The 24,783-nt window shown below is 57.3% G+C and overlaps 1 protein-coding gene across 1 annotated transcript in view; it reads left to right on the top strand.

Moving 5' to 3' along the window:
- The window catches only part of EFNB1 (ephrin B1), a 49,127-nt gene extending 25,940 nt beyond the window's left edge, over window positions 1-23,187 (top strand). Inside the window, exons 2-5 of the mRNA XM_082289743.1 lie at window positions 2,587-2,864; window positions 16,622-16,714; window positions 17,659-17,787; window positions 18,720-23,187. Coding sequence (XP_082145869.1) covers window positions 2,587-2,864; window positions 16,622-16,714; window positions 17,659-17,787; window positions 18,720-19,108 — 889 coding nt within the window. The 3' untranslated portion in view covers window positions 19,109-23,187. The remainder of the gene's footprint in view (window positions 1-2,586; window positions 2,865-16,621; window positions 16,715-17,658; window positions 17,788-18,719) is intronic.
- Window positions 23,188-24,783: the final 1,596 nt, after the last annotated feature.

Here is a 24,783-nt window from a genome sequence, read left to right on the forward strand (position 1 = left end):
GTTTATCTCCTCTGCCTGCGTTGCCCAGGCTGTCATCTGGAAACAGCCCTGCTGTTGGAGAAGAGGGGAAATGGAGGAGAAAAAATCAGGAAAATTGGACGACAAAGGGAAAACCGTCTGTGTGCGGATGGGAATGCGGCTGGTGGGGAAGAGCAGCTGGAGGGAGCAGCGCAAAAGCTCCGTGCACAGGGAAGTGGCTCTATCTTGCTCCATGTTTGCATTGATCTGGAAGACGTTCCTGGGCTAATTCCCAGACAGCATCTGTGTGCTTCTGGAGCTGAGGCTGAGCATTTATGGAAGAGATTTGCCTCCTTGTTTTATCCTTACATAAACCAAAGGTAGGCCTTGGTCCTGAAGTTCCTGCGATGAAGAGGTGCCAGCAGGATGTGGTGCTGGGAGGTTCTCAGCTCCCTGGTTGCTTCATGGCCCCTCCCCTGCTTACAAATCCATTTGGCGTGTTCCCAACAGGCTGGTGGCCCAGGGCCGGGTTGGTTTGTAGGTGTTGGCCAAGGTTTTGGCCACAGAGGTGTGATAGGTCCTCCTGGTATGGAGATGAGGGTGGATAGGAGCCTTCTCCTCCTGCTCTGGCGGTGCAAGACATCTGCTTGACTTGTTTGTGGCTTCCTGTTTGGCATCTTCTGGGCAGGAGGGAGCTGGCAGGGGCTGGAGGAGGGAGCTTGAGTCACTCTGGAGTCCTGTGCCAGGAAGCCTCTGACTCAGCCCAACCGTGGAGAAAGGAGTGTGGGATCCAGCTGCCTCTCGAGGTGGGAACCTGTGCAAGTGTTCACTTGCGCTGCGTGTCTGCGGCCGGGCGGGGAGGGAGGGACAGGGGCTGCTCCCGGCTCCTGCTCCCGCTCCAGCCTTGCGTCAGGGCTCCGGCCGTGGGTGGGGAAGCCTTTATCACTCCCAAGCCCTTGGAAGCGCATGCTGGCCACTGGCCAGGTGACCTACTTGGTAGTGTGAAGCAAAGCATGGCTCACCTGCCAGCAGTGCTGGGATGGAGCTGGGCTCTTGCATCCCACCTGCATCCCTAAACACTCTGCAGGGGTCACATTTCCCGCTCTCTCCTGGTCACCTTTTGCCCAAATCATAACTCGTATAAAACTCCCTGCAACCTCATGTGGCCAAGGTGCTACTGTGCCAGTGGTGCTGGGGTTGGTATGATCCCAGCTGCCCCACTGTGCTGCTTTGGGTACTACTGGAGCTGATGTGGTGGAGGCAGAGCTGCAGCCAGGCTGGAAGGATGGATCCATAAGCCCTCTAAATCCAGCTGCATGGTGGGGCTGTGCCTGCCATCCCTGTGCCATGCCCTGGGTGCCAGGGATGCTCCTCTGACCTGGTGAGCTGCAAGTGAGGCGCAGATGATGTCTGTGTGTCTGCCCTGCTGCTACAGCTGGCATCGAGCTCCGGAGCCTGTGCCAAGGGCACTGGGGGTGCGTGGGCTCTGGCTCCTCCTGCCTGCTCCCAGCCCAGCCTGTGGATCTGCTGGGCTCCTGCAGCCAAAGGCCTGGTGCTGGTTCCAGCTCTGTGGCTTCTTGCTAAGACTTGCATGGAGCCACGGAGCAGGTTGGTCTTGTGTGTTTGATCTTCCTTCAGTGGAGCCTGCAGCTCCTGCTGGAGCAGCTGGCTAGGGGAGAAGGTATCTCGGCCCCCGTCCTATCTCCAGGGTGGGCTGGGGCAGGGATGGGCTGTGTCCGACAGCGGAAGGGGAAGCGTGGCCGTGCAGCCTTGGCAAAGCGCTCGCTTCGCGCTTTGCCGTGCCCAGATTACATTAGGGAGTTGCAGCAGAGATAACTGCAGGAAAATCCATTCCCACCTTATCTCCCATCAGGAACGCGTTTAGTTGCCTACATCAAAGTAGATGATCTGCTGCTTCACTCCTTGCTGCCCTAATCCTCTCCTTCACGCTGAAAAAACCTAATCAGAGCCTTGCCCCACCATAACGAGATCCGAATGTTAATTATCAGCATCTTGTCTTCCTTGCCTTCCCAATGCCCTGCCTTCCAGCCCCGAATAGCTTTCCTCCCTCCTTGCTCCTCTCCATCCGGTCCTCCCACGCTCCTGGGCACGCTGTTGAGCCTGGCTCTGTAGAAGTTGTCCTGCAGGATGCTTCCTTCCCTTCCATTTAAGGACAGGAATTCCTCAGGGAGCCGGGGTGTGGACGGGATCCCTCCCTGCGCCCCATTGTCAGGACTTCTCCCTATGCCTAATTATTGCCTGTCCCTGCAGGAAGCTCCTTGCCTGGCCGTCGGGCAGAGCCGTGGCGTCTCCCAGCCCTTTGTGGGAAGACTCATTCCCGGTTGGATGCCAGACTTGGGGCCGGGAAGGGTGCCTGCCCTCATCATGGCTGGCAAGCGGGTCTGACCCAAGCCAGCCCTCGTTTTGTCAGCAGGAGCCTGTGCCGGGTCCATGCACAGGCTGGGATGGTGAGGGAAGAGGAAAACTTGATTTCGGTGTCAAAACCCATCTTACAGAGGGGGAGCAGAAGAGCTGAAGCACAAAGTAAATGGTGTCAGAGTGGGGTGGGCCGGGCTGGTGTGGCCTCTGCTCCAGCATGTGGTAACCTCTTACCCTCCTCTCTTCCAGGTTCATGACTGGGAAGGGGCTAGTTATCTACCCGGAGATTGGGGATAAACTGGACATTATCTGCCCCAAGGCGGAGCCTTCCAAGCCTTACGAGTACTACAAGCTGTACCTGGTGAGGAAGGAGCAGGCGGATGCCTGCAGCACCGTCATGGACCCCAACGTGCTGGTGACGTGCAACCGGCCTGAGCAGGAGATCCGCTTCACCATCAAGTTCCAGGAGTTCAGCCCCAACTACATGGGCCTGGAATTCAAGCGGCAGCAGGATTACTTCATCACATGTGAGTTGCCCTCGTCTTCCTCGCTGCCAGCCCTGGCTCGGGAGGGCTCGGGTGCCTGGAGAGTGTCACCAGGCGCTTGTGTGTGACTTGGCCGGTGCAGAGAGCTGACACGGACGGAAAATATGTCCCGCTGGATGAGAGCAGGGGGAGGAATGTGTCACTGGCCGAGTGGGTCAACAGTCCCTATCTGGCTGCTGTGCTGTGTCCCCTGCCCTGCTCGTGGCTGGGAGCAGGAGCACATCCCCATCTGGGGTCGGCCCTGCAGTGCTGTCATGCCTGGAGCCTATATTTTGCTGCCATCTTTGCTGGAGGTGTTGCAGGGCTTTGCTTTGGAACTGGGGAGAGAGAGGAATGGTGTCCAAGGAGATGCTTGTCCTTATTCCTGGGTGTTGCCTCCCAGAGCAGCCCCAGCAGTGGCAAGTGCTGGTGGTGTCCAGTGTGTGATGTGATGGAAGTGGCTGAAAAATTCTGCACACTGGCCTGTTCTGTTTGTGTCTTGGTGCACCATGGCATTTTCTGGAGGGGAGAGAGAAGGAGGATAGAACTTTCTTGGAGCCTTTCTTGGCAGTCTGTGCGCGCAGGGGATCACTGCACAGAGATGTATCCGCTTGTGCCTGCTCCGGTGTGGATGGTGGGGGACCTGGGGAGCTCGGCCATGTCTGGGTAGTGCTGCCAGCTCTCTCTTTGTCCCCTCCCCTCCTCCTCAGCCTGGCTGTCCCTGCCTGGCTCAGTGCACTGCAAAGGGCACAGCGGCTGCGACGGCTCAGCTCCCCTCGCTGTGTGCCGCGGGCTCTGCGGCGAGCGGCCGGCGCAGGGGTCACCGCCCGCGTGGGAGCGGTGTGTTCCCGGCTGGAAACAGGGTATTTTTAGCCTGGAATCTTTGGGAGGGGGCAGCGAGGCTGTGGTGGGCAGTAGGGGCGGGAGGGGCTGTGCTGTAGCATGATGCCATGGTGAGGCTGCGGGTCTGGATGTCCCCAGCGAGCCTGGCTGGGGCTGTTGGAATCTTGCTGCAGAATAATTTGGAATAAACCTGATGCAGAGGAAGCAGCTGGGCCTGGCTCTGGCAGGTCAGCCTTGAGCCCTTATCATTTCTGTTATGGCAAATTTTGCCGAGTGCTTCCCGATGCACAGCTGAGCTGGATGGTGGCAGGGGCTCATGGGGGGCTCTGTTCCCTGTATGGCCATGGAGATGCCAAAGTGGCTCCTGGATGGTCAACCAAGAAAGTTTCCCTAACAGGAGGGGTGGCAGGAGGGACGACCTGGCGCCACAACCCACGGAGCCGGCTTGGCTCGGCGCGGTGCTGGCAGCAACCACGGGCTCTGCAGGACTGAGTCACTGTGGCAGGGCCGGGCTCTTCCAGAACAATGGTCACTGTCACTGTCCAGACATGGGGATGTCTGTCCTGTGTCACTTGAGGGGCACCAGCTTTGAAGCCATCATGGGGGCAGGACACCCTGGTTCCAGCCCAGATGTCCCAGATGGGCTGGGGATGCCAAAAGCCCTGGCACAACTCCCATGTAGGCTCCTATCTCCCTTACCACAGCTGGCACCAGCCTGGTGGCTCTGGGACCCCAAAGTTCAGCCCTTCTGCTGTCCTTCAGCTGATACAAAGCTTGATTGAATACAAGCTTTGCCTGCAGTGGGCAGAAATTGGGAAGAGAGGCCAAAGTGCCAGGCTTGGGTCAGGCAAACATCTTGAAGCACTCGATCAGTGGCTCCTCTGTGTTTGGGGGTCAAGTTCAAGCACTAACGTGGTCATCTAACTAATGAGGGCTGAAATCGGGGTCCTCCGAGCTACAGCCCATGGGACTCTCAGGCTGCAAAGAGCCCTCAAAGAGAAATAGGTTCCCCAAAATGAGCTCAGGAGGTGAACAAAGCACTGAGAAGAAGAGATATGGGATCCCTCTTACAGTAACCAAGTCCAGCAGGAAGGTGGAGGCAGAAGGATTTACCAGCCCCTGAATTACCCAAATTTTAAGGAGCTGTTTTGCATTTCACACGAAAACTTAAGTGAAAATCAACCTCCCGGAGCTTTGGGAGGCGCTTTCACAAGCGGCCGCCGGTGCATTGCCGACTCCAAACGCGGCTCCCGCGGGGCCCCCGCGGCTTTGAGCCGGTGCCAGCTCCCCTCCAAGGCTGCCAGCACACCTGGGTCACTGCAGGTGACCGGCTCCAGCTCACTGCAGATCCGACGGGACACGCAGCCGGGATTTTGCAAAGCTGGCATAGCCCAGCTTGGGAAATCCCGGCTGTGCGTCCCGTCGGATGTTGGGCTGAGCCTTTTAAGCTCATATTTTAATTTAAAATCCTATTTATCCTCTTGTTCCCAGTTTCAGGCTATATAGGGATGCAGCAAGCGGGGTGCTTGGAGCATCCTGAGCATCCCTGTGGGATGCCCCCCCTCTCCTCAGGGGGCCGGCAGTGCCCTCTGCCCCTGCCATGGACCGTTTCTGACTTTAATTTCTCTTGACTCCTCCATGCTTTGATGCGAAACCCCTTGGAGCTGGGAGCTGCCAGCTGAACTTTGGCCCCTGGGTGGGCTGAGGATGCTCCTGTGATCTGGCCATACCCTCTGCCGAGCAGCCCCAGGAGTTCTTTCTGCCAAGAAATAAAATAGCCAAAAAAAAAAAAAAAGTCAAAAGTCTCCTGAGCAGACCACCCACATGTTGTCTTTTTTTTTCCCCCATAATTTTTCTCCCCTCCCTTTCCCCAAGCTTTGCCTGGACACACAAAAGGTTTTTTTCTCCCTTTTCATTTCTAAGCCGGGGAAGCGATGCTGGAGTCGAGGGGAACAGGGCGTGTGCTGCTCATCCCCCACCTTCCCCAGCGGCTGGAAAACCTCCCCACCAGAGCCGGGGGGCTTCCCGGGGTCCCTCCTATTCAGGATTGCTCCTTGCCATTGCTTTGGATATGCCAAGCCTTGTTTAGGGACACTTTTATCACGGAGGGACACGGCCCCAGCCCTCAGCTTAGCAATGAAAAGGCTTTTGAAAGCTGCCGTTCCCTGTCCCCGAACTCTCCGGAGCCTCACACCGACCCCCTCCACACCAGCTCCAGGCTTTCCTTAGAAGCATCTTTGCTCCTGGGGTGGATAAGGAAAGGTGATGCTTATTCCTAAGGCTTTCCATAAAGAACAAGATGCAGCTGCTCCTGCCTGCAGGTCTGCACTGGAGACTGAGACTGGGGGGGCACATGGGACTCCAGCAGGATGTGGGGACCATCCCCAGGATCAAGTGCTGAGGGGGTGAAAGAGCTGGGAATTTGGGAATTGTGCGTTTTATATCATGATGTGCTGTGGCTTCTTCCATCTCTGGTCTCCTGGGTGTTTCCCTGCTTGCCTTTGGTGCCTTGGTGAGATTCCCTGTCCCCAGTGTCCTGTCCCCTCCCTACAAAATACACCCCACTGGAATAGCCTCCCCCCTGCCTGGTGCCTGCACTCGCAGGACGTCGTGGGCAGCTCCAGCCCCGCCACGGCTTATCCAGCCCTGCAGGTTCAGCTCCCTCCACCTCCCCTCCTAATTCACTCCAGCTCCTAATTGCATTTGCTGCTCCTCTTTGAACTTGCTCCAGTTTTACTATCTCTGGTAATGAGGTGCCTGGATAGAGATCCATTAATCCCTGTGTCCTGGCAGCAGGGTGACGTGAGGAGGAGCTCCCGGAGTGGCTCCCTGCTATCCCAGAGCTCTGGATCAGGGAATCAAAGAGTGGTTTGGGTTGGAAGGAACTGCTAAAAGTCACTTAGTCCATCCCTGGAATGCCCCATCCCTGAAAGCGTTCAAGGCCAGGCTGGATGGGGCTTGGAGCAACCTGCTTTAGTGGAAGGTGTCCCTGCCCATGGCAGGGGATGAACTGGATGGACTCCCATAGTTTCCAGTCCCTTCTGCACTTGGTTTTGGGGCTGGTGGTGGTCCTGGCAGCCCTTTCTGTGTTCAGTGGGGTGTGGAGACCCCAGGCAAACCTTGCTCAGCCTTGGGGTGTGCTCCAGGCAGCTGTTTGCAGAGGTGGTGGTGGTTCTGAGGTGTTCTTCCAGGTGGGATCTCTCACCTGTCCCTCTCCCAAGCCCCAGGGCATGGCCTCAGTGTCCCACATGTCCCGTGAGCCTCTTTAAAGCACAGAGCCCTTGTTTGATGACAATGCTGAAGGAAAAGCAAGGTCCCAATAGATGTTGCCTCATAAATCCGAGGCGTTTGCTGTTTATTGTGAGTCCTTAAGCCCTTCAATCCATTTTTGATGTAATAACGTCCGTAATCCAATCCAACGCTTTTTGGCAGCGGGATGCAGCGAGAGCGGATCTATTACCCTGAGTGTTGTGTTAAAGCCCTTGTCTTGCATTTCTGTTTTTAGATGCAATTAGTCTTAACCTGGCAAGAGTTATTTGTTGTAAACCATGGCTGCTGCTGCTGCGACGCAGCTTCGTCCCTGGGCCGCACTCCGTCAGCGTTTTCCTGCAGCTCAGCATGGGGAAGGGGGTCACCTATACCCTGCCAGCTGCCAGGATCATCCTTCCTCCTTGGAAGCTTTTTTAGGACACGTTACCATACTCGCTTTTCTGGCTGCGCTCCTCCAGCTTCCATTGGTTTGGGAAGCCTTCAGCCCCTGCCAGTGTGTGTGTGCGGAGCTGCTCGCGCTCCTTCCTGCATTCCTTGGGATTTGATAATTCCCTCCCTGGTTCCTGGGGCTGGGGTCTGTGCTGGGGCGGGGGGGGGGGCTTTGTCAGCCCGCCAGCTCTTTGCTGATGCCATTTGAATGTGGCCACTTTCATGTGCTCCTCATCCTCCTTCCCACAAATTGTTTGGTGGAGGGGAGTTGAAAGCCCAAGGGCCGTTTGATGCCATGATGGGAGCTGTGAACTTCTGCTGATAAAACCCAATTAAGTGGCTTCCTCATTCTTCCCCCAAACGGGCCTGGCTTGTGACACACCCAGGCCAAGCAGAGCCGGCCTGGTGGCATCCATCTGGTTTTGGGGCTTTGCTGCTCCATCCCCATCCCGCTGGGAGCTGCTGGCACAGGGTGGTGATGCCGTGTGGGAGCCGGCAGCCGGACACAAATGGCTCTAACGGTGTCCTGCTCCCGACTTCAAAGCCCGGGCCCTGGCCACGTCAAACCCAAATAATGGCCCTTAGACGACACGCAGTTCCTTGTCTTGCAGGCTTGTCTGAAGAGCGTGACCACAGTAAATGTGATTTTGTTGAGCCCTGTCCCTTAAGCCTCTGCCTCTTTTCTCTTCTCCTCCTCCCTCCTGACCTTTTCGGCTCAGCACTGTCCCTGGACAGCCCCTGGCAGCTGATCTCATGGCTCAGCCTTTCATGGCCCTAATAGGGATGAAAAGCCCCCTCAGAAAGGGCCGGTGTCCTGCGCCCAGCCGGGAGGTAAATACCCCATGCTTTGATCTGCTCTGGGGCCAGGGGGGCCCTGCCTGCCACAAACCCCTGCCCAGGGGTCCCTGCCTGCCATAACCACCCACCCAGCGTTTCCATGCCCGCTCAGCTCCCTGGCTGCTGGGCAGCCCAGCCCTGCCTGCGGCCCTGGCACAGCCAAAGGCTCTGGAGCCGGGCACTGGGTGCTGTCTGCCCGGGAAATTGGGCTGGCTGCGTCCCAGGATGCTCTTCCCCAGGAGAAATGATTTCCAAGAGCATCTCTAGCATTGTCACGACCCATTAGGAGAAAAAAAACGTGTTTAACTCCTCAGTGCTCCTGAACACTGAGGTGACAGCAGAGATGACATGCAGGAGTGATGGCAGTGAAGAGGTGATGTCTTCCCCTGCATCACCTGCCTGATCCTGCTCTGCCCCCCTGTTTCTGGGACACTGGGAATCTGCCTGTCCCCCCCCAAAGAGCTTCCTTGGCAGCTGTGTTGGGGAGTTCACAGCAAAGCAGGTGTTTTGGTGCATCCCCTCTTCCCTTTCCTCATCCTGCTCTTCCAGCCCTTGCTCCTCTTGCCATGTCAGCAGCAAATCCCAGGGCATCTCCTGGAGCTGCAGCTGCATGGACTGTGGTGGACCTGGCTCTTCAGTGATGGTCACCTCCAAGGGCTTCCTCTGGGATACTGGAAGAGATTAAACTTGGCTCCTTTTGGATTAAACATTGAGTAGGAGACTCTCAAGGCAGAAGGAGCTTTCAGCTTTATGAGGAATTGAAACAAATCCTGGCATACTGGTGTGTCTGGGAAGCTGTGCATGGAGAAGTGCAGGCATATTTCTTCCTTGGCTTATTTTTTCAAATAACTATAACATCAAGACTCTCTCCCTGGGCTTTTCCCCTGGGATCCCTATTGCATTCCACTGCTCCTGTAGTGCTGGGAAGAGGCTTGTCGTCATCACTGCCACTCCAGACTGGTGCGAAGGGGCCTGTGAGGGTGGATGCTGGGTGTGTGATGGTGGGTGCTGGGATGTGGTGGTGGGTGCTGGGATGTGGTGGTGGGTGCTGGGATGTGGTGGTGGGTGCTGGGGTGTGGTGGTGGGTGCTGGGATGTGGTGGTGGGTGCTGGGATGTGGTGGTGGGTGCTGGGGTGTGGTGGTGGGTGCTGGGATGTGGTGGTGGGTGCTGGGGTGTGGTGGTGGGTGCTGGGATGTGGTGGTGGGTGCTGGGATGTGGTGGTGGGTGCTGGGATGTGGTGGTGGGTGCTGGGGTGTGGTGGTGGGTGCTGGGATGTGGTGGTGGGTGCTGGGATGTGGTGGTGGGTGCTGGGGTGTGATGGTGGGTGCTGGGGTGTGATGGTGGGTGCTGGGGTGTGATGGTGGGTGCTGGGATGTGATGGTGGGTGCTGGGATGTGGTGATGGATGCTGGTGATGGTGGGTGCTGTCTATCAGACCAAGAGCTCACTGGGGGCTCCAGGAAGCACTGCCACACTTGGACCCTGAGATGCGCAGGGTGCAGGGAGTCTGGCATTAATGAACTGTGACATGCCTCCCTTTTCCAACCCTAATTTCTAGGGATCTGTGTCTGTCCACCCCTCAGCCAGGCTGGCCCAGGTGGTGTGTAGCACCTTAAGCAGGTCATCTTTCCAGAGAGGATTGGTGTCACCCTCCATATGGAGTCTCTTTGCCCTGGGAGTGATGGTTTTGCTGCTGCTGTGTAATGCCTGAGCTCTTTTATCCCACCCTGACAGTGTGGAGAGGGAGTTACACAACTCATGGAGAGGGGGCTGTGGGAGCACAGGGATCCAGGGGTGGCTGCAGTGGCTCTTAATTTGGGGGAAGGGAGGCCCTTTCCTCCGTCCATTACTCACCAAGGAGGCAAATCCTTGTCTGGATAGTCAGGGGTTTATGTGGCATCTGTTGGAAATTTCCAAACCCTGTAACTCAAGGTGTTGCTGGAGACCATTTGGTCCATTCACTGCTGTCCACCTGGAGCAGAGACCAACTCCTGCCATGCAATCCCCAGGAGCAATGGATCATCTGCTCCAGCTGTTGTGGGGTGCAGCACTGGGAGCTGCAGGTGATCCTGCTCTGAGCCAGCCTCCAGTGGGTGCACGACCACAGTGGGAGCAGTGCCTGGGCTGGCTCCTCTTTGCAGTTCTGGGCCAGGAGTTTCACCGATGTCACCTCCCCACATCCAGAAGTTCCTGGTTCTTATGCAAAGTTTGCCTGTAATTGCACTGGGGTTTCCTCCTGGCTGTCCCACAGCACCTGGAGTTCCTGTCCCTCCCCACTGCCTGGCACCTCCTTGGCTCCCTGAGCTCTCCCAGGCAGCTGGAGCTTCCAGAAGATCTGCACATGAATCAGCCTCTCTGTCCCTGATAACCTGAAGTTTCTCTGAGCCCCTGGGAATGAGGATGGAGCCCGAGCTCAGGTGGGCAGCTGGTGTTGGCATTGGTCTTGCAGCTGGGGATGGCACTGTCTGTCCCCATCCTCTTCCCAAAGGATTTCTCAGTCATCTCCCAGATGTTTTGCTACCTAACAGGAGAGATTTACCCTGTTAAAAGGCAATAATTGCTTTCCTCCCCTCCTGCTCCCAGTGGGGCCCACAAATGACTCTGCAGAGCATCAGGTGGGGAATTACCTGGCACTTTCATCTGACCTGTCTCCAGTTGCTTGGGGCGACTGCAGAGACTGTACAAATCACCCTCCTCTCCCAATGATGTGCTCTTTGTTTGGAAGGGATGGATAGACCTGAAGACAAAGGGTTTATTTAGGGCTGTGGTCCCCCTGAGCTGGGCAGGGAGCAGGATGGGGACACTGGCAGTGTCCACAGCTCATCCACACGGACATCTCACAGTGTTGATGATAAAGGGCTGGAGTGAGTCACCAAGCTGTGGTCCTGCAGCCAAGATGTGCTTTCCAGCCTGGATGAGGTTCCCTGCAATCAAACAGTGACTCTTAATTACTATACTAATTAGGGTTGGTTATAATTTTCCACCAGAAAGCTGATTTAATGGGAAATTAGCTTTTCACTTAAGCATTACTTGGGTTCAAGTGTCTTTTTCCAGTGGATACTTCAGTGTTTGCCTGTTGTTCTCCCTTTGCCCCAGGAAAGAACGGGAGAGAGTGGAGCTGTAGGTGGTGAGGATGAGTGTGGTGGGTGGTGCCCTCCCTCCTTCCCTCTGTAACTGTGTGAGTGTCCCTGTGTTCTCTATAAGGAATGGGGCTAATTTAACCCTTTAATTTGATTTTGGGGGTGCTGACCCTGGCCAGGGAAAGCTGAACCCCATCCCAGCCAAACCCCGTGCCATGGTTTTCATTCCTGTTTCCAGCAGTGCATTTGAACTGGGGATTTTCCCACTGCCTTTGCTCTAGCAGGGAGCGTGGGGTGAGATGGCCAGATTCCCGGTGCTCCATGGGCTGGCTGCAGCAGCAGGCTCCTCACCTGCCCAGTACAGATGTGGGGAGAGACACAGCAATCCCAGCTGGCCTCATGGCATGGGCATGGGCCTGGCCTTACCCTGATGCCAGGGAGGAGAGCAGAGGGGGCCCTCCCGGGATCAGCGGTGCAGGCAGAGCAGCCTCCATGGCTCTTCTCTTTCCATGCTGGACGATGTGGCTGGAGCAGCTCTGGAGCAGCTCTGGAGCTGGCAGGAGTGGCTGTGAAACCCAAGCCTTGTACCTCCTGCACCGTGTGGGGATGGGACAGGGCCGGGCTGGCTCGCACAGGCGTTTCAGGGGCTGCAGGGCCCCTTCCCGGTGCAGCTGCCTCGGGAAGGCTGGGAGAAGGCTGGAAGAAGGCTGCCGGCCCCGCTGGCAGTGTGACAGCGTGGGGTGGGCTCCCCCCGCACAGCCCCTGCCCCGGCGCTGGCAGCAGCCCCAGCCAGTGTGCTGGAGCTCAGGGAAAGGGCTGGGAGATGTGTGCGGGGTGGGGGGCTCATGTCCCCACAGCTAGGAAATGACACCGATATTAATATTAATAATACCGATAACGGGATGCCCTGAGCAGGAGCTGCGTGGCCCTGCTGCCTGGGAGGAGCAGGAGGAGGAGGAGCAGGGGCTGTAAGCAAGCTGTGCTCCCTGGAGGCCCCAGGGAGCTGGTGTGCAGTGGAGCAGGCGGGTGCCTCCAGTCGGTGACCTGGAAGCGGCTTCGTGTCCCCTGGGGTGCCAGTCCTGGTTGGGATGGGGGAAGGAGCTCAGTGCCCGTGGTGGGTTGGGCTCCAGGGCAGCACCTCTGTGTCGGTACTGAGGGAGTGTAAAACAGCTTGAAAGACCTGGAGAGGGGAGGTGGCAGGAGCTGGGATTTTATTTGGAGTGCAGTCTGCTTGTGGATTCCTGCAGGGATCTCTGGCAGTGTCTGAGCATGTCGGAGATGTGGGAGGCACATCTCCAGGGTGACTTGCAGGGGCTTCACCTGTGCCAGGAGGGCCTTTCAGCCCAGGGGTGTCCAGGCTGGGTTGAGGCTGCTCTGCACCAGCTGCCCCTTGCCAGGGTCAGTCCCTTGGCTCCAGCGGGATTGGGATCAGGCTGTGGGGCACCGGTGGGATGCTGCCACCTCTCCTAAAGTGATGGAAACACGAACCTGGTGCAGGTCTGGGGCAGGGGGGGTGGTGGGGATGGCGTCCGGGCTGCGGCCACGCCGTGCCTGGCTGGGGCTGGAGCAGGGCTGTGTTGCACAGATGGAAGAGTGATTAAGAGCAATAAAAGGAAAGAGACTTGGATTCGCTACAGTCTCAGCACATTAATTGTGCTTTGGGGCCCAAATCATAACGCAGCCCTGCTAGAGGGAATCCAGCAGAGAAACCAAACATCTCGCTCTGGCCAAGGCTGACCATTTAAGAGACCCTTGCCTTCATCTCTTGCCAGGTATTACTTCCAGCGTCTCCCATCTGCCAAAACCCGAGTTCTCCTTTGAAATATTTTTAGGGGAGGGAGAAAAGCTCTGGTGACACCGAGTGCTGGCAGTGGGGAGGCAGCAGGGAGAGCACATGGCATTGCTGGCTTGGAGATGGGACCATGGGGTTGTTGGGTGTCTCAGCCATCTGTTCCAGCTCTGTGGTGTGTGTCACTGGGCTGGATGGGCGTGTGGGATTCCAGGAGTGGAGGTCCTGCCTGGCTTCCATGGTGGCTGAGCATCTCCTCTAAATTGACAAGCAATTACATGGTTAATGGTATCACTGTTAAATCCTCATCACTCAGCAGCCCGAGGCTTAATGCTCCATTAGGGCAGAGGCATCTGATGGCTCTCCGGGCTGGGAGTGGCCTTTGGAAATCGGCCTTTGGAAGTCGCTGGCCAGAGGTTATTTTTGCTCTCCCAGTCCTACAGCCAACCTGTGAATCCATCCAAAATGGAGTAGGGCAGGAAAATGCTCCTGTACGCTCAGTGTTGCTGGGGCTGGCTGGGTTGAGCCTTGCTGGTGTGGCGTGGGGAGGTGAGAGTGCTGTTTGAGACCTGCCATTTCCTATTCCCTGGGTATTCCCAGCTCCCTGCCTGGCTTCCTTCGTCGTGTCACAGCCGTGCCTCCTGCTGCTGACCTGCAGCCGCCTCTCTCCAGCTTGGGGCTCTCCCAGCTCTCCTGCAGCCGCTGCCTTGCCTGTGGATTTAACATTTTCCTCTGGGTTGCTGACTCTGGATTCCATTGGCAGCTGAGGATTGGTGGTGTCACCACGGCTCACCCTAAGCATGGCGGTGAGTGGCACAGGCACCTGGGGAATCCATTAAGTGCCACCTGGATCCCAGTCTGGATCCACTGGAGCTGGGCTGAGCTGAGCCTGGAGCCTTCTGCTGGGGCTTCTTCCACTGGGAAAGCAGGAAACAGAGGAGGAGGAGCAGCTCTTCATCACTGAGCTTCACAGGGAATTGTGCTGGAGGAGCCTTTCCTGATGGATCAGGGACCTGCTGCTCTCACATCACCCTGTCCTATGTGTTCACGTCAAACTCTCTGGACTCTGCACCATTGGATGGATTTGGGGATTTAGGATTTTGACTTTTGGAAGCCCAACCAGCTGCATGAAGCATCCAGCTTCTCTCCAGCCCATTGTGGATTTACATGGAATGTGGCAGCTCATGTCCTTGTTTCCAGAGGCCATTCCAAGACCATCACTATGGGTTTTACAAATGTTTTCCCCTTTTTCTGTTCCCTCAAGCAACTGCTTCATTTTTCCACGTGGTTCCCTCTCCAAGCTACTTTCTCCCTCACCATTTCCATGGGCAGAACAAGAAGAAACTTCATGTCCAAGTGTGGGGTGGGAAGAAGGATGCTCGGCTGTGTCCCTTCGTCCATCCCTGTGGCTCCAGCTGCTCTCTCTGTCCTCTTTGGACGTTTAATATTTTTGTTATACGTGGATGGAACATCTCATAGTTATTTGCAGGAACTGCTGCCTTTATGGGATCTTCTGGTTCCCCCCGCAGTGAACTTTGCTTGCTTGTTACCTCATTTTGATATAATTAGTTAATTATTATTTATAAATCAGACCTTGTAAGGCCTCACAGGGACTGGTTTTTACAGACTGCTCCCTTCTCCCTTGATGGATGAGTTTCTTTGAGATGGAACAACCAATGGCATGGAGCGGGGAAGCTGGGAAACTGTTCAAGGAGCTGCTTCAGGGCTGTGAGCTGGGATGTATCTGCTGATTTCACCCCCAAACCGGCGCCTCTGGCCTGGGAGAACTGGGCTGCCGAGCTTTCTGCTGGAGTTCACTTCAGATGTGTTTTTATGGGGAGTCTGAGCTCAGGTCCATCCTGTTTGGATTCCAGAGAACTCGTGCAGGCTGTCGGGGGCGTTTCTCCGCATTCCCAGGCGTTTGCGTGGGGCTTGGTGCTGACAGTGCTGCTGTCGGAAGGGCCGCCAGCAGATCCCAGCTGGATGCACCATCCCAGCTGCATGCACGGCTCCATCCCGGGAGCTGCTGGCAGGGGGGACCTGCTGAGGGAGAGATGATAACTCAGCAAATGGCCCAGGGACTTCCTGATCAGGAAAACGTTTACTGGGGTTTCAGGCAAGAGCCTTGATTGCACAGAGGTGTTTGGAAAGAGCTGATGGACTTGGAGCCTGCTTCCCGGCAGGATCTGGGGGTGCTTTCCAGAGTATCCCAGTGTGGCGGCTCATGGAGGCACCCAGCCTCCTGCTGTGGGCAGGGGAATGTGGAAAGACATCCTTGCTCTGTAGTCCAGCCTCTTCCTGTCCCCTCACCAACACCCAGCAGGGTCCAATGGATTCATCCCAAATTTCCATCAGTCACCTGCCCTCCCAGACCTGCGTTTTTGCGGGATGGAGGCCAGAATAGGGCTGCACAGGGAACCTGAAACCCCGGGGCTGAGCTTTGGCCTTGAGGCTCAGGGAGGTGTTGGCTGTGCTGTGTTGGCCAAGTCCTGCCTTGTGTCTGGAAAATTATCCCTGGACTCTGTGATTCTCCATCGCATCGCCTTCCCCAAGCTGTTGCCGAGCTCCTCCCATGTTTCACTGCTTCCCTGGGTGAATTGTTCCCTGTGGCTGGATTTGGTGGAGCACTGGGATGATTTGTGTTTGCCACGATGGAGGGAGGTGCTGGGGTAGGAACCATCCTGGTCCCTGGGCAGATCTGGCTCCGTGCCAGGCACAGCGGCCACATCCAGGGCGCTTGTGGGATCAGAAATGAGTTTTTTCAGTCTGTTTAGCAGAATGTGCCATTTAGGTGCTTAATCCTGCAATCCTCTCATTTGGGTTTGTTCTCTCTTGTGTCCCCCCTGCCCTGAGCCCTGCAGAGGGCCAGAGGGTGGGGGACCTTCCCTGTGCTCCCGTGGGATCCAAGGGCTGAAAACTCCGTGCCGGCTCCATCGAAAAGTTAATGTGAATTTAAGTGACTTCTGCCCTGCAATTAGAGCCCCCAGAGCCCACTGGGGCTCTGAGTTTACATTCTTCACCGAGGCACAGGGTGTAATTAGAGATGTATAATTTAAACTGTGCATATGCAAGTGTTCCCATTCTGCACCAGGAGCAAAGGAAATTATCCAGGAATTAAAGGGGGAGGAGGGTGCAGGCGTGGAGAATGGCTCACTTGTGTGGATGTGGCAGTGACAGGAAGCTGCAGGGATCATGTCCTCACTGCTGCAGGCAGCTTTGGAAGGGGCAGGAGCTGGGAATTCAGTGTGCTCCGGGTTGGGGCACGAAGATGTGGCTGTAATGGGGGATCAGGAGTGAATCCCTTGGGTAGGAGGTGCCAGGGGATAGCTGGGACCTGCCTGGCAGTGCCAGGGGGCAGTGAGGACCTGCCTGGGGACAGGTGGGGACCTGCCTGGCAGTGCCAGGAGACAGTGGAGACCTGCACAGTAATGCCAGGGAACAGCAAGGAGCTGCCCAGCAGTGCCCTTCCAGCTCCTAGGAACCTGTCTAACATGCCCTCTCTTTTCTTGCAGCCACTTCCAACGGCACACTGGATGGCTTGGAGAACCGGGAAGGAGGGGTCTGCCAGACACGCTCCATGAAGATTGTCATGAAAGTGGGGCAGGGTGAGTCCTCCCGTTCCCTGGGGTCTCCTGCTGCCTGCTGACACAGGGTCTCTGTCCCTCTGGGGAGTGTGGGAGTTCAACATTCCAGGGAAACTGAGGCCAGGCCAGCTACTTCCTGGGAGCACTCCTGGGTTAGTTCAGCAGAATTTCATTTTTAGGATCTTGCTTCCTGCCTTTTTTCTCTTGCCAACATGGCGCATGTGCAGAGCACTGGGATTGAAAGGGAGCGATTGTTCCGGTTACCTCGTGGGCCGTATCCCTGCGGGAAGTGACCTCGGCACAGGACCCATGAGCCCTGCGAGTGCCTTAGGGGAGCTGGCACAGGCAGTGCCCTGTAACTTCCCAGGCATCCAAGGGGGGATTGGAGCTGGCCAGGCATCAGGGCTTGGGCTTGGTGGCTCTCAGCTGTGGATGCCACCGGGCTTTGGGGACTCTGGTGGCAGTGGGACACCAGGGATATCACCAATGGGCTCTTCTCCTGGAGCTCCTACTCCCCACCACCTCTGTCCGGAGCTGCTTCCCAGCCCCAGCGATGCCCTGGGCTCATTTCAGCCCCAACTCGGATGCGCAGCTCCCGATTCTGCTTCTCATTATTGTGTTTGCACGTCAGGGCCTATATTTATAATAAACAGGCAAAGCTGTGCTGCAGCCTTGGCCTCCTGCCTGCCCTTCCCTTCCCTTCCTCCTGCTGCCCGAGCAAGAAACCTGTCCCAGCCCACGCACGGGAGCTCTGAAAACAGCAAACCAGGGAATTAGGGTGGGGACCTCCTTCCCACAAGCCCTGGAGCAGCTCAGCCTTGCTCTGTTGCTCTCGGCATCTCCCAGCGCTTCTGTGCCCCGTGGGAGTGGCTGGCATTTGGGGGCACTTCTTTAGGGGGGAGCAAGCTGCTGCCTTCCAGGTTGGATCAAGGCTTCTCATCCATCCATCCCCTCCATTTTCCCAGATCCAAACGCGGTGATCCCAGAGCAGCTGACAACGAGTCGGCCGAGCAAAGAGTCAGATGACACCGTGAAAGTCGTCACACAGAGCCCGCGCAGCAAGGTCCCGGCGGTGGAGGAGCCCGGCAAGCCAGGTGGGTGTTACAGGGATCCCCAGGAGAAGGATGGGTTCTACCTGCCATGGGGCCAATGAAGCCCCTCCAAGCTGAGCTTGTTGCTTGGATCCCAGGGATACCAGACTCTCCAGATCAGGGATCTGGATGGCTTTGCCGTAAGTGTTGTGCCCATCTCTGCCATCCTGCTGTTGTCCCAAGCCCAGGGTGCAGAGCAGCTCGGGTTCGTTTTCCCAGCTCTTGGCAGAGCTTTGCAGGGAAGTGCTGTTTCAGCACTCTTCCTCCTCCTCTTCCCATGTGTTCCTCACAATACATCTGGGAGGGCTTGGAGGAGGTGAGGTCCTCAGGTGTGAGAGCCCTTTGAAGGTGGTTTCCTGAGTTCCTGACCCTTCTGAGAGCAAAGTGGAATCAGATGAAGCCAGGAAGAGTCTCTCTTTTCTTTCTGCCTGGATCGGCCTCTGAGCTCCCTGCAGGAGCTGTGGCTGCCCCAGCCCGGGGGTCAGCAATTGAAGACTGGGGGGCTCTGGATGTCTGTGAAGGGCATCCAGGTCTGTTGTGGGGAGCGAAGGCTCCCCGGGTCTGGAATGGTGTCACCTGGACACAATCAACACTCTGCTCCATAGGCTGGGAGATGGGAAGGGGAGCAGTGGTGCAGGGTGGGGGACAGAGCATGTGGTGCCCCCTCTGTGCATGCCTGAGGCTCCTGCCTGCCCTGCCCAGTCCTTCCCAGGGATGTGTGGGTCTCACTGGGGAGGGAGGGTGAGGAGCAAGTGCCATCCCCTTGGAGGTGGGGGGCTCCCCTCCTTGGGAGCATGGCAGAAGAATGTTGTACTGAGTTTGAGGGGCAGAGAGGAGCTATGGACGACTCATCCCCCTGCTCGACAGGTGTAATCCATGCATGGATAGAGCATGGATCTGGCTACCTCTCTGACTCATCTCCCCTTGCCTTGCAGGCTCTGTCAACCAGGACGGCCAGGAGACCCAAGGTCCCAGCGATGGCTTCCTGAGCTCCAAGGTGGCCGTGTTCGCGGCCATCGGCGCTGGCTGCGTCATCTTCATCCTCATCATCATCTTCCTCGTCGTGCTCCTGATCAAGATCCGCAAGCGGCACCGGAAACACACGCAGCAGCGAGCTGCAGCCTTGTCCCTCAGCACCTTGGCCAGCCCCAAATGCAGCGGGAACGCGGGCTCGGAGCCCAGCGACATCATCATCCCCTTACGGACTACAGAGAACAACTACTGCCCGCACTACGAGAAGGTGAGCGGGGACTATGGGCACCCCGTCTACATCGTGCAGGAGATGCCCCCGCAGAGCCCAGCCAACATTTACTACAAGGTGTGAGGAGCAGCCTGGGAACGGCCGATGCAGCAGCGCGGGAGCGCCGGGCGCGGGGCTGGCGCCGCAGGGAGGAAGCGAAACGCCCCACCCGGCACGGCACGGGCAGCGCCGGGAGCGGCGCCGGGGAGCGGAGGGCTCAACGCTCACGTGCTGATTCTCCCCTTTGTATTTAGTTTTGTAGTTCTCAGCTTTTGTAATCCCGAGACTCTGAGGGTGAGCCTTCAGCCTCCTCCTCTTCTTCTGCAGACTGTGGCCAGCCGTGGGGGGCAGGCGCTGTGCCTTTCCGTGCTCGGGACACCGCTTGCAAACCCGGAGACTCCACCTCCCCTTTGTGGTTTAGGATTTCCCTGCGTCACCCCTGCGGCCCTGCGGGAAGTGCCCGCCAGCACCGCGGGCTCCCCGAGCCTGGAGCGACGCCGGGGCCTCGGTCCCAGGAGCAGCGAGCGCACAGGGGGATGAGGAGGAGGAGGATGCTTTGCCAAGGTGCCAAGATGCAGACAACTGTGCAGGGAGGAAGCTGGCAAACCCGATTTACTACTACTACTATTATTATTATTATAATTATTTTAATTTTTTTGTAACATTTTTATTTTTGTGAATTCCGGGTGGGACTCCGGCCCGCCGCCTCTGGGCACACGCCATCACCTCCTTCCAGCACGTCATCCCGCTGGCCACGGGGCAGATTCCGCTCCCCCCGCTGCCCCTGGAAACTTTTGTGTTCGTAGCTGTTGACTCTTGTTTTAGTCTCTTTATAAAAAGAAAGAAAGAAAAAAAAATTCTATCTCCACCCTGTCTCAAGCGTTCCGTGCGCGAGGGGCCGGACAGCGCTCCTGCCCCACGCGGAGCAGCCGTGGCCTGGCAGCTCTTCCCAACCCCTCTGGAGCATCCCACTGTGGAAAAAAGCCTTTGGCTTTCCATCGGGCTGGGGCTGAGCCTGCTGGAAGCAAAGTAGGGGGTGGCAGGGGGAAGCTGCAGCCCCCTCCTAAGCTGGGCATACTGCAGGTGGTTGTCCTTGGAAAGGAAAACTGGAAAACAAAGGTTCCCGACCTGCAGCTTGTGCTGGGGGTGTCAGGAGGAGGCTGGTGCTCAGGGCTGGAAGCCCCCAAAGAGGCTGGAGCACCAGGCTTGGCTTGGTTGGGAGCTGAGCCAAAGGCTTTTCCACCCTCCTGCTTTACCTGGAGAATCCAGTGCCCCTTGGCAGGACCTGCTTTGGGGACCAGCCCCTGCTGTGCCTGTTCCCCACCCTGCTCCTGGTGCAGGAGCGTTCCCTGTCTTGCCACCTCCCGGGGGTCCCACAGCCCGGGCTCCCCTGCCCTTGCCTTGCCCATCTCCTGCCCAAAACTGGAAGGGGTTGAGCCTGTGTGGTGGGATCATTCCCAGCTTCCTCTTGCCAGGAGGAGCTGCCGGCACCGTGGCTGATGCCAGTGAGCCCAGCGGGGCTGGCAGTGCCCTGTCACTGCCTGGTCCTCGGGCTGTCCCCCCTTCCTCACTTTCTTTTCCTTCCAGCAGTAGCTGCTTTTGCTCAGGGAGCAGGAGTGGGGCCAGCGGGGCTGTTCCCACCTGGGCTGTTCCCGCCTGTCCCCAGGGCCCCGAATCCCGCGTTAGGAAGTGCCCAAAGAGCGAGGGAGCTGCTCTGCTAAAGTGCCTTGACGAGGAGCGGGCGGGGGCGGGGGCAGAGCAGGGACGGAGGGGATCCATGGCCTGGGAGGATCCGGTGGCTTGGGGGGATCTGGTGGCCCGGCTGCTGCGCTGGGGTTTGGCCCTGAGCGGGATGGGAGCACCCTGTGGTGTCACGTTGTTGGGTTTGTGGTGGTTTAGGGCAGGAATTTGGGGTGGAGTGGAGCAGGATGTCCCAGCTCCCCTCCTGCCCTCAGCATCCCGAGGTGGTTCTGCTTCCAGGGCCCCGAACCGGCTGCTTCCCTCGGGAGAGACGCGCCCCAGCGGGTGCTCCCCCCGCTTCCCCCGTGTAGCACCTTCTGTCCCCCTCTCCCTTGTGGGATCCACTGCCCATCCTGGTCCGGGAGCCGCCCCCACCAGGACCCCCATTCCCCGATAGGGAAATCCCAGAGAATTGTGTCTTAAAAAATCCCCCTTTCCCTCCTCCCTCTGCCAAACCTTGGCCTGTGTTTCCCAAAGTGGGCAGAGCCCTGGCTGGGCAGTGGTGGCAGCAGTGACGGTGACAGTGACAGTGGAATCCCTTGGGAGTCATGGCTGGAGTAGAGGGGGAAGTGGGGGGACGATGTAGTTTTGGTTTGGTTTTTGTGGAGAAGGGACAGAGTCTGGCCATAGGTTGTACCAAAAGTGATCTGACAGCGCCGGTGGCTTCCCACAGTGGCCATCCCCAGCTGAGGTCTCCATCAGTCCCACTCCTGCTGCTGGGAACAGCTGGAAAACCTTGTAAATATGTGAAGAAAGGGTGAAATCAGAACTCTTGGTTTTTGCTGAGCACCTCGGGCTGCTGGGTCCTGGATCAGAGTGTGTCCCTTGGGTTCTTTTTGTGGAAAGCATTGAAGTTTGATTGATTTTTCCTTTTTTTTTTTTTTTGGATTTTTTGTTTCTTCCCCCACCCCGTTTTGTTTGTGTAAATACTAGTCTTTTTTGGAAGAAATAATGTAAAGATGTTTTGTATAAACTCCGAATTATTTTCTGGTTGCTTTTTCTTAGAAAAACAAATGAGAACTTAAAAAAAAAAGACGAAAAAAAAAGAAATTTTAACCACAAGAACGGGTGTAAAACATTGTCATAGAGCTCAGCCCGGAGCCCATGGGCTGTGCTGGAGTGTGGGAACTGCCGGGATCGGGACTGGGGACCTGCCCTCGATGTAATGCAGGATCAGATGGGCTCCAAGCAGAGAGTGAGCCAGGAGTCTGGGATTCTATTCCATCCCAGAATCTGTGGCTCATTCCCAGTGAGTCCCAGAGCTCTGAGCCGTGCCCTGGCCACAGGCAAAGACTTGGGGACACATGGTGACCTGAAGGAGCATCAAATTTATCTCCTTTCTTACCTTTAACCAAAAAATCCCTGACCTGGGGATGCAGAACTCAGTGCAACATCCTGAGATCCTGCTCTGCTTTTTCAGGCCTGTGGAGCTGCTCCTGGTGCAGATCTCTTTCCCAACCATCCCTATTTTCAGTTTTCCTGTTTTGGTTGCCAGCTGCCAGCTCACCGTGGCCCCATCTCTGCTTGGTGCCTGGGCTGAGGTGGCTCCTCCTCAGCCGTGCCCACCTCAATGCAGGGGCCCTGCCCAGGGGTGGTGGCGTGCCTGGAGCCATCTCTGGTGTCACCTGGCACTTGCTGGGAGCATTGGGGACCCCCAGTTGTCCCAGTTGCTCCCGGGAGCTGGGCTGTGAACCTGCATTATATCGACACAGGGTTCCCGGGGGGTTCTGGAGGTGCCGGAGCAGGGATGGACATCCCTCTCTCCATCCCGGCAGCGCCACACCCCAGCACGTCCTCACCGTGCTCCCACATTTCAGAGCTGTGCCACCTCCGCATCCCACAGCGTCACATCCGCGCCGTCCCCTGTCCCCAGGGGCCCGGCCCTGCCATCAACCAGCCGGGGCTGCCGCTGCCCCACCCCTGTGCCATGGTACCGCTGGAGCAGCCGGCCTGCCGGATTTTCCCTGTCCGCTCTCCACTGCCGTTACCGAGAGGTGGATACGGACCTGGAGCCTGGATGTGGTCCCGGTGCGGGGCACACGGGATGGGGCTTGGGCCGAGCGGGAATGGTTGGGCGCCGTGTGGGGAACTGGGCACGGAGGGAGCGAGGCCCCTCTGTGCCGGCACCTCCTCGGCTGCAGGGGCACATCCTGGCTCTGGCCTCAGCATCCCCGTGCTGGTTGATCCTCCTTGGCTCCCGGTGGGGCTCTGGCGGTGCCGGGATCTCCTCGGCCACGCTCCCAGTGCCGCAGATTTTCTTTCTTCGTGTCATGTTCCTGGTTTTGATTCCTTTTGCCTTCTCCCAGCTCTCCCGCCCAGTAGCATATCATCGGCATCGGTAACAGCTCTGTGGCAGCTGAACTCCATGGAGCCGTGATGGAACCTGATATATTGTTAAATAAAAGGGTTTTTTTCCTATGGAATCCCGGCTGTCTCCCGTGTGCTTTATTCCTGCCCCAGGCTTGAAACTGCAGCCTGGGCTGAAGAGATCTGGGAAGCGTTGGCTGGGACAGATCCTCACCGGCTGGTCCTGGAGGGACCTGGTGGGTTTGGTTTGGTCAGGAAAAGTTTGGAGATTTTCTGTCCAGTATTTACAGCATGGACTCAGGATTGGATGAACACGGGGTTGGATATGGATGGATATGGTTGGGCACTCCATGGATATGGTTGGACCTGGTGATCTTAAGGGTCTTTTCCAGCCCAAATGATTCTGTTTCCATGGCTCTGTCCCTGCAGCTGGAGGCTCCTGGAGGCCACTGGATTCCCCTCGGGCTTGAGGAGCTGCTCCTGTGCTCCAGAGCAGGCCGAGCCTGTTGGGAGCTGCTGGTGGCTGGCACAGGACAGGGGTGTCCTATTCCTGGCAGGAATGAGCCCGCTCCAGACAGGCACAGGGAAAAGCAGGAAGGGAGTGAAGCCGGCTCCTCCTCACTCTGGAGATGCTTTAGGAGAGCATGGAGTCATGAAGTTCCTGCCTGGTGCAAACCACACCTGCTCCAGTCCAGGTTGTCCTGTCAGGAACTGTGGGTGCTGAATTCCAGTGTGACCACAGGGGTATGTGAGGGAATGGGTCTGGTTTATGGGATCTTGGAGTTAAAGTGGGGCTGAGGCACCAACCAAGAGAGGTTGGAGAAAACTCATCCAACATGGAGGGGTGAGGTGAGCCTTGGGGATGGAACACAGCAGGAGCTGCTTGGGCACAGCCGGAACCACTGGGACAGTGCCAAGAGCCTGCTGGAGCGAGCAGGGAATGGTGGGATGGGGGTCGGGATGGGGGGCCCTGGGGTGCGCCAGCTGGGCTCAAATGTGGTTTGCTGGTTTGAAAATCCTTCTCTGCGTGCTTTGATCCCAGTGGGAATGAAATAAGGCTTTTAATTCTAAACAGCTTCGCTGGGCCCTGATGCCCGCAGGGATAACTGGAAGTGCCAAACGTGCTGGGACCTGCCAGCAGAGGGAAAAGTGCTTTAACAGGTTCCTGGAACCGCCCCCGGGCCGGGAGCGGGAGGGAGGGAGGGTCCCCCCGGCTCCGGGGCTGCTCCGGGTGGGACCGGCACGGACTGGGGGTGCAGAGCCTGCCAGCCCCACGGGATCACTCCTGGTGCTCCATGTGTGTCCCGGGGCAGCTGCAGAGAGGGTCCCACAGGGCAGGGATGTGCTGCAGCTGCTTTATCCCAGGTACACCGAGTTTGGGGAGTCTCCGTCTCCTCCCGATCGCACCCCTGTGTGAGATCCTGTGGAAGTGCTGGGAAAGGTTTGGTTGGGAGCACCCTTGTCCCTGTCTGTAGTGGGAGGGGACATCAAGCCCTGGTGCCAGTGCCCACGGGGACATGGAGGCTCTGCTCTGCTCCCAGGGGCCGGCTGGCAGTGAGGGATCGGCAGGATCCTACCCAGGAGCCTCTGGATCTGGAAAGTTCATTAAAGCTGCAGAGCTGCTGATGGTTTTGGATGTCCATCAGGACTGGAGGAGTTATTTTAATTATTTCACATAAAGGAGCTTTTTGTCGAGTTTATTAACTCGCCCT

The sequence above is a fragment of the Coloeus monedula genome (assembly GCF_965178545.1).
Source record: "Coloeus monedula genome assembly, chromosome: 12".
In the NCBI taxonomy this organism is placed as follows: domain Eukaryota; kingdom Metazoa; phylum Chordata; class Aves; order Passeriformes; family Corvidae; genus Coloeus; species Coloeus monedula.